Here is a 13,532-nt window from a genome sequence, read left to right as displayed (position 1 = left end):
CCCTAATCGCACTGGAAAATGGACTTCTGCGTAATTGCAGCTGTTGCAGAAGATGGTATTGAACACATAATACGGCTAGAAGGATTTATCTGGATAAGAACAAAGTGAAATAAATATATTTAGAGCAAAAGTCAGACACTGTGTGAGTTATAAATACCAAAAGAAAATCATGGAAAACTTTACTGTCTAGAATATTAAATCTAGATAGATAATCTTAGATAGAAGTAAAAGCAACTTCACAAATCTCAAAGTTCATTAAAGGGGAAAATAAAATATCTGACATTCGATTAAGATTGATTTTGAGTCGTCTAAGGTGCCATTTAGAAATAACATTTGACTAATGTTTACATGATGTCCACAACAAGCTTAGCCAACATGCCACTTTTGTCGTACCTTTGTTGTTGAAAAGAAAATGAAAAAATGGACCGTGCCTTTCACGCCACCGTAACAGAATTCAAGCATGCATCCCTGAAACATCACGATAAGGTAGACCGGGCCAAACGATATGAGCAACTCTGTTCTAACAGAACATTCCCAAAAGACTAGAACGCCATAGTAGCTAACCGATTTCGAGGAATCCCATGCTATAACTCTCTCCAAACCTGGGCATATATTCATAGATGAGCAGCGGGACAACCGTGGCGAGAAATAGTGACAGGCCACAAAGGACGACATCTCCCATCAGGACAAGCTGTCCACTACAACACTCGTATATATATAACGAAGGGAGACGACTTTCAGATCTAGTATACACACAGCACAAACTCACACATTATCCCCAAAGACCCAACTTTCTCCATAATACTCCTACCTACATAATACCTCCTAAATACATTTACGCGGCTGAAGCCTCAAGTTAGATCATGACGAACTTATCTGTTTGCAGCTGACTACCATGTCACCTAACAACCAGACAAGTAGATACGGATCTTTCTCCTCCAATGAGTTCGCACTGTTTCCGTAGGCCTCAGAGAAATCGAAGAGGCTTGCACCATGGGCCGACACTGCGATATCCTAAAATATATTTCACTTAACTCGAATTCCGAGCAGAAGTTCATTCTCGTTCCACTATGTATCATATTGCCCTTATTGCTGCAACCGATATTCTTCATCTCTGAAATTAGTTGTCTTCAGGTGTTTTTCCTCAATGGCACAAGACAAAACGCAGTTAAAATAGGTTTCGATTCTCAACTTCAAATACGATATGGACAGAAAACCCATCAGTCGCGGTCACGTTAGTTCGTTTGCAGCGAAATGATCTTCGAAATTTGTGGTGTGCGAACGACCTCTATTACATTATTTAGTCTAGAAGTTCCGCTTAATTGTTACTGCTATTCCAGCAGTCTCTGCGGCACCACTGAACGCTGCGCCATTCTGTCTAGTATGCATGTTTCTGACAGCACGTGTAAAACATACTTCGCGAGTACATATAATAGAACACAGCGACGTATTGTACCAGTAGGAATATTTGTTTCTATTTTTATCTAAACTGTGTGAGTATACATCCGCAAGTCAGCATCCTCCGAAGTCAAAAGCGTAACAACGGAATCGACTAACATTTTTAAATAGCACATCTTCCTGATATAAGGTAACATTTAGCGCACGAAAACAGATATGCACATATCCGTAACGTATATAGTCCTGCGATCACATACTTTCATTGTTCAGATAAATAAACGATCAAACTCAACACATTCGATCATGACGATTGCTGAACCTGATTTCAGATGTCCTGCAAAAAAGGAAAAAAAGGCGCAAGCTGTCGCCTTTTCATTGCTAGAAAAATGTATGCTCATGTTTGTACTGACAGAGATATATGAAACTCCTGAAATTCTTATTTTTGTAACAAGCTGTCCAGAATTTTTGGCCTGCGTTCAAGGAACTTTAAGGCTTATGTAGGTCAATGCTATGAAATAGATGTAAACCGCGTGAAATTACAACAATCTTTCGATAGTGTTTACCATGTGCGTCGTTCCTCCGAAATTCTCCCAAAGCAGGGCCTTATATACTGCACCATACAACATGTACCGACACAATACGATAATACGACTCGTGACTATTTCTAATGTTTGTCGTTATTTTTTTTTTCATTGCTGAGGCCGCATTCAGCCCACACGGCCGAAGGTGGAACCATCCCATACACAGACCAGAGGCTTTTTCCGTTCTACCTATTAAAGAAACATCCAATTTGACCACGGGAAATCTCGCCAGTTAACTACAACACAAGATTCTTAAAGAAAAGGTTACTACAGCAGGCTACTTTCAGTATTCTAACGGAGATCAGCATTAGCGGATCGGCTACCAACCACGCCGGCCTTAGCACACAGAACCTGGCGCATGCACTAGCTACGCGCTGTACTAGTATTCTAACAAGGTTTAGCATAAAAGGATTTTTTGTCGATGGGATCATGGAGACAGGCGGGCTAAATCCAGCTGACCAAAGAGACCAGCACAAAAAGAATACATCTATTTAGTTCTTCATTCGCATGCCTCTCATTATATCCCCAGTGGCCTCTTTACAGCTCGTCTACCCCCTTTCCCCCTTTTACTGACACAGATTACAACGTGATATGACATTAATACTCATAATGGGCGTCGGCTAAAGGAGAGGGCAACAATACGACAGTTGCATTGAAGTAACGCTTTCTTTCATTCATTCCATCCGAGTTCCGAAAAATAGCGCGAATACCAAAATTCAGACCAAAATGTGTTTAGAAAGGCCGCAGATATAATTTATGATTTTGATTAGTCCTGACCACTTGTTCATAATTTCTTTTAGTATGGCCGTAGCGCGCAAGCACAGCCTATGACAGAGGCCTAAAATAACATGCATAAGAACGTACGTAGGGTGTTCTAAAAATTGTATATACTGATTTAATTGAACCACTATAGTATGACTGTACGGTGACTATGGTAATATCAATTAGTTGAATTTACTGCATAAGTCTCTTTAATTCTGTATCCAGGAAGACGCTGGCGAAAACGGTTCCTGACAGGACGGAGTACCGGTACACTATTAACCTGATCCAAGAGCAAACTTCCAAACAGATGGATTAAACGAAGAGGTCTTATGGAATACTTCGCCCGTTGCACGGAGCTGACGTCAACGGGAGTCAATTGAGGATACCTTAAAGACAGAGTTAGCAAAAAAAATGCCGACAATACCGCAGTCAGGTTTGTGAATCAGTAGTCAGTCATCATCAGTAGCATATTGACCAGGACGGAAAAAATTATATATTCTATGCAGATTCTGTAATTTCTTTCAATTAGTATATATTGATATTATGCCTCTATGTTATATAAATTTTATATAAAAAAAAACTAAAGTTATAATTCTTAATAAAGCAACGACCACCATCTGGTTGCTAGCAACTTCGAATAATGTCGTTATTATTTTAATTTAACATTAATATTTTTTTTGTTGTGATACTTAAACGTTTGCTTAAATACAACTTCTTTAAGGTAGGTTCCTTTAGCGTTCTTCATGGCACATATTCGACTTATTCACCCAGATTTTAGTCACTTTTTCGCATTTCGGAAAACTATGTTCAACAATAGGACACTTTTTTACGTGAGGAATACGTAAACGTTATCACCTGTGAGGAACCGCGAGTTTGTGGGCTATACACGAAAGAGGTTCACTTCTTAGGAAATCTACTGTGGTACGGTACGTAGGCTGAAATCAACAACGACGTGGTCTCAAGCCTTTTTGAATTCCGAATCGTTGAAAAAGGTTTGCAAGGCATAAGATTTCAGCAGGATGGCCTAACTTAATTGAGTTATTAAAAGATCATTCCGATGAACGGTTGATATCCAGGCGGGATGTCGTCAAATGTCCTTTCAGATTATCTAACTGTAATCTGTTCGACTTCTTATTATAAAATTAGTATCTAAAAAGCAAGCGGTACTACGACAATCCATGGATCGTGGCGAAACCCAAGGAAAATATCCGTACCGGCATTTCAGAAATTGCACTAGGTATGCGCGAAAAAGGCCGAACCTGGGTAAGGCGAATAACTGCCACAAAGAAGGCCAAGATAGTTTATCTTATTGACTTTGTATTTGAGTAAAACGTTTATATGAAGTTTTTATTAGAGAAAGATTTATGTAAGTCTATTTTTGTTTATTGTGTCCGTTCTTAAACCGGCCGCGTTTGTATATCCAATATTCTTCCAGAACGCGTCACTGTGATTCGGCAGGAAGTACGTGAATTTTAGGGATAGCTTCTCGATAGATAATAATTCAAAAAGCAACATAGACATTCAGTCCATCGCAACTGTTGCAGCCTATGTATCTGTTAAGAGACGGAATTGCTAAGCTAGCAAGCAATATAATTTGTCAGCTTTTTAGTGGGAAAAAATATGGTCATGCTATTTTTCTTCTACTGTATATGAACTGTTAAATTTTCCTGTGTAAAATATGAAGCTTCCAGTGTTCTCCAGTAAAATTGACAAGAGAAAGAAAAATGACATCTAGTGAGAGGAATAGATATAGGCAGACAGTAGAAAGAGAGAGGGAGAACCATTTGTCAACCGCCGCTCGTTCCGCGCATCTCGAGAGTTTAAGGTTCGTGTCTTAGAAATCGTAAAGACTATCGACCCGTGCAGTGAAAATCTTAATGATGACTAATACTGTATACGAAAATAGTAAGAGACACCCGTCGTTAACGTGTGCACCCCAAGCTACAAGACAGTACAGTTATGACAGGTATGTGCACATGATCATTTTGAGCGTGTACCTATCCTGACTGAAACAGGCCAACTGAAGCAAACATACATTTTGTAGCCATACCTGAAATCACCTTACTCTTGGGTCGTATCCATTGCGTCGGAGTATTGTTTAGCTTGAGGAAGTATCGCTCTTTCATCTATTTTACTTCTTGGCACCGGAAACAACCGCTACAGAAAATTCAGCTTGTTAACAGAATAGGTTTTCACAGTTTTTGCTAAGCAACATTACTCAAAAAAAAAATGGGATAACGGTTGCGCTAGGTTGTTAAAATGTGCCCGTATATTCATTAACGAACGTAACACATTACTTAACATTTATAATATACTTGTTGAAACTGCAGTCTGTAAGTAAATATACTTTAGTAAGTTATTTTTCCGTTATATCTAAACGGTCATCGAATTGGATACTGTCTACATTCAAGCATTGTTGACAATTGAGTAATACTGAATCCATCCTGTCACCTCACAGAATAAATACTAATTAGATAGGATGAAGATTTAGTATCGACTAGCACGATTATAAAGTGAACCACCTACGCGACACGAGACAGCCGCAACGAGAAATCTGTTGACCCATAGAGACATAACCCTGCTGTTCAGCAAAGAGATGAAACAAGGAAGAAACGTATCAGCAAGGATCAGAGGTTAAGAGGTAAGCAGAGGACGTACTGATATTGTAGTGGGGCTGTGCAGTGGTATAACCAACTGTTTACGTTCCAGTTTCGTCAACCGAGAATGTGGTTCGATTAACCCATTTGCTGGAAACTGGTCCGCGAGTGAGTCTTTTCTTCTCTCTCGTAGTCGCACGCGGACGATTTTTCGAACGTTGACTTGAATTGTAAACGGGCAATACGAATCGACGTTTGTTCCTATTCTCTACTGATTATACTCATGCTTCTCCTAAGAGAAAAATTTGTAGTCGCACAATTTTCGCAAACTAAAACCGCCGTTTCAAGTGTTTAGAACGAGAAATGTGTTCTGATGCGCTTCGACAACGTTTTGTCAAACGATGAAAAATGACCAGAAATAAAATCATAGTTGGGGATTTTTAGTTAGTAATATTCTATATCAGGAACATATCATAACTGTTCACAAAAATTTTAAAAAATTGAAATAAACCTGGTAAAATTAAAGCTTAAAGAAAAGAACAAGAACAATAATGCGTCTTTACGAAAGAAATTTACTGGTTGATACAGTATGTTACACATCGCACATATGTGTTTCTAAGTAACGTCACACGTAGCGATCTAGAGGTTAGAGCTTCTGCAATGTAATTTTTGTCATCTCCAGCACTATGTTTTATGACAGTGCTATCATACTTTGCCCCGTTGTAAATAACACCGATATTTTTATTATGCAACCATAAGAGGTGGCCTAGCCCCATTAAAAATTGATGAAATCGGGCAGTTGCTGATTTGATCATTTTCTATAAGCCACAGAGCTTTGGCTTTACAGACTGGTGCATTCTCACGAATCTATAGGATTGACGCATTAAATTATAATTTTTCCTAATATTAATCATCTAAGCTCATGTAACAAGTTACTAGGCATATTAGCCCTAATTATAGATCGATCCGAGACTTGTAAAATACAAGTCCCAAAATAAGAAGATTAGAATCTCAAAAACGACATCTCACTTTGCTTGCCAGTATGCTCAACGGGTCAAATTGATCTAATGATTTAGAGCGACTCCACAAATGATTAGCGTCATAGGACAGCACTTCGTTCCTGGGCCGATTTTGACCGATGAATAGATAGGCGCAACAATTAATGCTTACAAATTGAAATGTACATAATGAAATCGTCAAGGATATCTGAGAAGCCATTTATCAGATTTTCTTCTACGACTGTGCTCTAAAGCTTTTCTGTTCTATTTACAGATAATTCATCTTTTTGGCCAGCTCATCAATACCAATAGGTCAATCGTGTAATAAGCGCCAGCTCGTGACCAACCGTTGTGGATCATTTGCGTACGACTTCAAATATCCCGCGCCTCGAATTTGTCCCTTTCCTTAACGAATTCGTGTTTGTTGTGCAGTCTATCCTCTCTCCGCATGACTTCTCTCCTTCTTCTATTTGACTCTAATCTTGAGGAGGGTGGCGGTTGCGCTGTCTACCTGGTGCTGCTGATCGTCTTCCAGTTAATAGAAGCAGGCGATGGAAGCCCTGCACTGCGAAGATGTATTTTTTTTAACTCTAGTGAGTATTTATGAAGCAGCTGTGGGAGCCAGCGACTTCGGTGATATTGAGATTCGTGGCAGAATAGAAAATCTCGAGTGAAGTTTGTGACAGACAAACTTCGCGTCGTTATTTTTTCATTTGCTCTCGCTGTTCCATCTTCTGGGGTAGCCGAGTGCCAATAAGAGATTGACGGCTGAGTAGCGAATCTAATTGGAGGAAGTCACCGTGGATGTTATTGTTTCTACTAGTGTTCGATCAGGCGTTGATTCCATGTGCGAGATTATGTCTATGGCTAACAGCTGTACTGAGACATACATATATACCAAATATGCGCTGATATGATTGTGTTTAGACGAACGGAAAAGTATGGTTATGAAGACAGGACCAAGTGAAGACGGGTTCGAAGTCTACACGCAATAAGTGAGTGGTCCTGGTCATCGCGACGCTGACCGCCCTCGATGTTTTGGGTGCACTTGAAACTTAGAACAGTTTAACCTACCGGGCACCTACTTTTTTCCTTTTGCTTCGTTTAGTGTACTCGTTGCGATATTCCATAGAGGCGACTCTGCTAGTAATACGTTCAGCGTATGTACCATAGAGTTTATTTTAGTAATAATGCAGTCAACTGTTCGTCCCGATGCGGTTTATTCTGTGGCCAATCACCCGATCAGTCAGCATAAGAAGCGACTATTGAATGCTTTTTGTCTCGTTGCTGCTGCATGATGATGGCGACCTTTAAAATATATCGCTTTTGCAGACACTGTTGTCACAACTTAGAAGATGGCCGTTCTATACGAGGATATTGTAGATTCCTTTACGAGCTAAAGAATAGCGGCATTAGTTAGGTGAGGCGTTAGCTTCTTGCAGCTATAGACACACTGAATTCCTTGCTTTTTGTTTAAACATTTACATTGTAAAGTGGGATGATCATCAGCGGTTGAATCTTTTAAGAAAACTAACGTTGGTAGTGGGGCCGAATGAGTCAGTTCATTACTTCAGTTGCGGCAGTGAGGTACGCACAAGACGCTGTCGGTCACCGCAGCGAACTGCGAATAGTTCTGAAGGTTTGCACAAAGATGAAGCTCCGGCGACGACCCTTCACATTCCTGAACGCCTATTAAGACCAAGGCATTAAAAGATAACAGTCTAGAGTCAGGCTTATCGATCGATTCTATCAGTTGACACATAATTGATTGCGATCTTTAACGTGGGTCTAAAAAACGTACATATAAATGAATAGAACCTTCTCAGTGTGTTCCAGGAACAGCTGGAGAGTTTAGTTATAACAAGTGACTCGTTTTGCCGAGACACCACATATCTCTAGTTGGCTCGTTATACGCTACATAGCTGAAGAGAACTGAGCCATTATCATAAATTAAAACCTTAAATACTTACCTATTGTTGTTGACTGACGACTATATGAGTAAAATGTAATGAACATTAGCTTTTTGTCAGACGTTTCCGTCTATAAACTTTTTCGCGTGTACTGAAAGTGATAACGTGCATACTATTTGCTGTAATAGGTAAATTGCCACTGGCCCCCCTAATTCTTCGTCTACTGCTAACTATAAATTTGTCAACATAATATATCTATGTGTCCGATAAGTAGATCGATTCATTAATTCTATACCGTCTTGCCTATTTCACAATCATTAACCACTTATAAAAATGTGAAATAAAAAATTTGAGTTCGAAATATCTGCTTATGTGACGTCTCCAGCGATGAATAGCATGGCTTGGGATCTATGATGCGTAAATATTAGATGGGAGGAAATATTAGGACTTGAATGCACGTTGCTTATATGATGGATTGCTAATGGAAGTTAAATGCGGCGGAACTGTTAGTATCAGAAGCTGTGCTCACAGGAATGTTTACCAGGAAAGCTTACTTGATAATACCTACCAAGCTAAATTGAAGTGGACCTAGCTCACGTTCATATTTATTAATATAGTATATAATAAACTCAAATCAAGACAAATCATATGATTTCTGTGACCTTGAATACAATAATATAGAAGTACTAGATGCACCTACAAATGCAATGTACCCAAATTCTACGACAGCCGCGACTTCGCTGTAATTAGCAACGATTTTTTGGTTCGAGGATAGGAAAAGACACGTTCGTGTAGTACTGAAGGCCAGCAGTCTGATACGGTGCTAGCCGTAACGCTCGAAATATTTAAATCAAACGCTATAATACTTATGTGATTTATTTCTTATTATTTTTATATTAAAACATATTGCTACGTACACGCACAACCTGCATTTACTTCATTTTGAATATTTCTATCTGTGTAATACAATGAATTGGCAAAAGTGGACTCATAGCTTGCTCAGTTTGCATTATATTGTTTCAGAAGTTCGTTTTATAGACTGTCGGGAATATCACGTCCTCCAATCCCGAGCTCCAATCCATTCCTCATCAACAACTTCAGCCATATGTCGCTCTCACAATCCCCCAAATTGAGAACTCACTCGTATTAACAAACGAACCGTTGCCTAAGGACAAACAGCGGTCCACTTCGACGCCTTACAATGGCGTCATCGATTACAAGGATACAGACGTCAACATACGGGAAATTCGAAGACTTCCAGTATAAATATGTTCTATCGATTTGTGCAGCATCCATCGCCGAGACAGTTACGTACCCACTAGATATCGTAAAAACTCGCTTACAGATCCAAGGGGAGGATTTGGCCCGTGGGGTCAGTACTGCTAAACCCAAAGGATTCTTCAGCCTTGCAGTAGGTAAGTTAACCATATGTATATGTCTGCATGTATATATGTATGTGTAAAACGTATACATAAATAATTCTAGTTTGTTCTCTCAAGCATCTGAGATATTCACAGGGTATCTGTTTGAAGACCAGATTTCTCGTCACCGCGTTGAATGAAAATTGTGGTGAGAAAAATGCATTTAGTGAACAACAGCTTACAGTTTCAATATTATTTACTTAGTATTATATGTTTTATTGAATGCTGGAAAATAAACATGTAGTCGAATTTAGCTACAATTTCTATTGATGTTTTTTCCCATCGCTTATCCCAGTGTAATCACCGAAGCAGAATAACAATGATATAGTGTATTCACTTAGCCCGAATTTCAATTGATGCAAAATTCAAATAGTGTATTTTAACTAAATACCTATCCGTTTCAATGTACACTTTGCCTGTTTTGCCATTTACAGGAATTGTTCGTAATGAGGGCGTTTTTAAACTTTGGCGCGGTATTCCTCCAGCCATTTACCGGCATTTTGTATACAGCGGATGTCGAATGACAATTTATGAGGGCGTGCGTGATGTCTACTTGTCTGATTCTGACCAGCCAAATCACGTGCTAAAAAGCCTCTGTGTGGGCGTGTTCGCTGGAGCGCTAGGTCAATTTTTGGCTAGCCCCGTCGATCTGGTTAAGGTGCGCATGCAGATGGAAGGTCGTCGGCTCCTGCAGGGTCTTCCCCCTCGAGTGACGAATACGTCGCAAGCTCTACGGAACATCCTACGCGAAGGTGGCATTTCCGGTCTGTGGAAAGGCTGGGCGCCTAACGTGTACAGGGCTGCCCTTGTCAATCTTGGGGACTTGACAACATATGACCGTGCTAAACGGCTAATCCTCGCCAACACAAACCTTGAAGATAATTACATAAGTCACTCGTTAGCTTCGGGGTGTTCGGGCTTTATTGCTGCTATCCTTGGTACCCCGGCCGACGTCATCCGGACTCGTGTCATGAACCAGCCGACGGATGGCAAGGGATATGGCACACTGTACAAGTCTTCGACAGACTGCCTCGTGAAGACGTTCAAAACGGAAGGCTTTTTCGCACTGTACAAAGGCTTTATTCCTATCTGGGCTCGAATGGCTCCTTGGTCATTCACATTCTGGGTCTCTTATGAAGAGCTGAGACGACTAGCCGGAGTTAAAAGTTTCTAGGCGTAGAGGAAATTATGAATGAAGAACGAAAAGAAGCAATATCCAGCTATAGGGTAACACAAAATAAAATCAGGTGGCCAGTGTTGTGTCTTGTCGGTCGAATGATGGAAACAGGCTCAAACTTCTTGTGATTTTTTCGATGACTTCTTTGCGCATCCGTCAGTTACTGTGGTTAAGATATGTTTTTTCATTGAAGAGCACATCCCATTAATATGGCCGCTGTTGATGGCTATCGAGAAAAGCCAAAACATCTTGTTTCGAATAAATCACACACGCGTCAAGAAGCAGCGCAGAAGAAAAGCAATGCATTAATTATGGTTGTCGAGTTGTGCATGTAGAATGTGTCAAAGTACATAAGAATTGGCATTATGCCATTTATCATTAATAGCAAAGCGTGCAATAAACGATTTTACCCTCATATATAATTTTGTTTGTTTAACATATTACCAACAGCGAGACGTAACTTGAACAAACTTCACCACAGAGTCTGTGATGAACAAGCTGCAGCGTGTGGGCAGGAACACATGGCCGAACGTTTGAGCAAATTAAAAGCAAGTTAAAGGAAACAATTGAAATTACGATAAAAAACATTTAATAAAATCATCTTATATATATATATATATATATATATATATATATATATATATATATATATATGACCAAGGTCTTCTGGTTAATACCAGGTGAACGCGTAATACTACGAATACGCTATCAATTTGTACCTGATCACTTATTGGCCTTTGTACGTCACACAATTAGAGTCGCTTGTTAATTCTGAACGGTAGCTTTTTACGTTGTTGACTTGAGCAGGATATGTTCTTGGGAGCGTTATCGCACGACAGATTTCGTTGAGATATATGTTGGACTACATTATTGTATCGACAAGAACGTGAGCTCTATCGCGTCTCTTGTAATAGCTACCATTAGTTGTAAATACGTTCGGAATATGGGTGAAAAAACAGACGTTGACTAACGAATTGCAAAAGTATACCACATTTCGTTTGTTAAGGGGACATAGGTGATGTAATGAATGTATTAAACCTTTTACAATGAGGGTTTGTTACCTAAAGTTTTTCTAACATTATTATAACATAGACTGTTTTACTTACTATCTAGATTATGCTAATTTTTGTATTTTGATTTTTTTTGTTTCAAGCTGTTCCTGTTGTTGTTGTTATTGTTGTTGTTGGTGAACCATATCAGAAAAACACCAATTAAATACACCAGTGATTTTTACCATGTTTGTATAGTTTTCGGAACTAAAATTATCTTGTTATTCGGGTTAACTGTAAGTAAAGGTGTTATGGTAAGGTAGTATTTTTGTACAAGGCAATCGAATAGCTGCTGCACACTGGGAGGTAGCAGGCTTACATGTTGCAGTGGATTGCAATTTTCCGAGCAGCTTCTTCATCACTTCGTTAACTATTCGCATGTTACGGATAGACCAGAGTGCTAGAAGAACACCAAAAAAAAAATTATGAAGGTGAGGGAACCGGGACCTGTTCATGTGACGACTGTTCAGTCGTCTATGTATGTGTTTGATGTGCTTAGAATTTTAAATGTTTGCCTATGTTAAAAAGTAAATGTTGTATTGTTTCGAAAGTCACATTTAGCCGATAAAGAGAAATAGTCAAAAATAACCTGACTGTATAGTTAGAGAATAAAACTAAACGTTCTTTTATACTGGTCCATGGGTCTGACTTGTTTATGAGGCAAAAACTTCATGTCATTAAATGGACGGTGATTAGAGTCTCATAAATGCTGCCTGCAACTGGTAGGAGAGACAGAGTGCACTGGCTATCTTAAGCGCTCACGGGGGCCCTCAGCAAATATAACAGGAATGAGGCGGTATTCAGAAAAGCCCATTTTTAAAATAAGATGCACTGATAGAAAAGAGAGCCGCGATGTGTAGAAATTAGTTGTGCTATTTGTCTTTGTATTGATCGCAATAAAAAAATTTCACAAACTAAGACAAAAGAGTGGTCAAGTGCATGCAAATGAATTTTACTCTTACTAGTGCCATAAATAGGCAAAGTTTCTACTAGCTGTTTCCTTGTTGATGATTTGTCTACAAAATATACGTCCGCGGCAACGTTCTGTAAGTAATCGCCGTATCAAATAGCTTTGAATTACCGATGCGCAAAGCGGAAATAACAGCAGATATTTTGTCGTCCGTTCATTGGGCTTCAGTTGTCGTTGTAAAACATCTTTACATAATTACAGTACAAAATTTTTTTTTTAGTACATTTTATTTATAATGTCATTTCGATTATATTTCCCACGGCTGTGGGTGTTTGCACTTATTTCAAATATATCATCCATTTTGACAGGCAAAGGGGTGCACAAAAACCGGTTACGACTACATATACTTATCCAAATATAAATTTAAAAAATAATACCCTCTTCATTGTGAGGCGAGACTTAAATGCTCACTATAATCATCGACTGCTCTCCAATTATATTACTAACCATTCGTACAGAAATTTGGAATTAATTTTCGAATGTGAAAACTTGTTGAAGAGTTTTACGCTAAACTTTAATGTACTGACTAAAGTGAATTTCAAAGCTAGAGTAAATCCCACAAGCATAAGAAATAACATCCGCAACAACTAAATTGTCAAATTTAGGAAAAACAAATTCAAATATTGCGTCTTTTACTCATTTTTGGGTGTTCTCTTAACCTCTGTGTAA

The 13,532-nt window shown here is 39.1% G+C and overlaps 1 protein-coding gene and 2 long non-coding RNA genes across 9 annotated transcripts; 2 read left to right on the top strand and 1 right to left on the bottom strand.

Moving 5' to 3' along the window:
- Nucleotides 1–1,774: 1,774 nt before the first annotated feature.
- LOC147753490 (uncharacterized) lies at nucleotides 1,775–3,382 on the top strand. The gene is made up of 2 exons (XR_015311073.1): nucleotides 1,775–2,839; nucleotides 2,967–3,382. It is a non-coding gene; the product is annotated as an uncharacterized LOC147753490 (long non-coding RNA).
- LOC111260447 (uncharacterized) lies at nucleotides 2,989–6,656 on the bottom strand. Of its 2 annotated transcripts, none has more exons than XR_002680337.2 (4): nucleotides 6,368–6,656; nucleotides 5,400–5,630; nucleotides 4,792–4,898; nucleotides 2,989–3,127 (listed from the first exon to the last, which is right to left on the bottom strand). It is a non-coding gene; the product is annotated as an uncharacterized LOC111260447 (long non-coding RNA). The 2 variants fall into 2 exon arrangements; XR_002680338.2 differs by having other exon boundaries at nucleotides 5,400–5,708; nucleotides 6,368–6,651.
- Nucleotides 6,657–6,804: 148 nt separating this feature from the next.
- On the top strand, nucleotides 6,805–12,532 carry Ucp4A (Uncoupling protein 4A). Of its 6 annotated transcripts, none has more exons than XM_022833202.2 (3): nucleotides 6,805–6,929; nucleotides 9,270–9,661; nucleotides 10,102–12,532. In XM_022833202.2, exons 2-3 carry the CDS (start codon nucleotides 9,448–9,450, stop codon nucleotides 10,839–10,841), a joined length of 954 nt encoding a protein of 317 aa, XP_022688937.1. In that variant the 5' UTR covers nucleotides 6,805–6,929; nucleotides 9,270–9,447; the 3' UTR covers nucleotides 10,842–12,532. The 6 variants fall into 6 exon arrangements, with proteins under 6 accessions (XP_022688937.1, XP_022688941.1, XP_022688942.1 ...); XM_022833206.2 differs by having other exon boundaries at nucleotides 6,832–6,929; nucleotides 9,250–9,661; XM_022833207.2 differs by having other exon boundaries at nucleotides 6,837–6,929; nucleotides 9,273–9,661.
- Nucleotides 12,533–13,532: the final 1,000 nt, after the last annotated feature.

Source organism: Varroa jacobsoni, unplaced genomic scaffold (assembly GCF_002532875.2).
Source record: "Varroa jacobsoni isolate VJ856 unplaced genomic scaffold, vjacob_1.0 scaffold_439, whole genome shotgun sequence".
In the NCBI taxonomy this organism is placed as follows: domain Eukaryota; kingdom Metazoa; phylum Arthropoda; class Arachnida; order Mesostigmata; family Varroidae; genus Varroa; species Varroa jacobsoni.
This window is presented reverse-complemented; position numbering and strand designations above follow the sequence as displayed.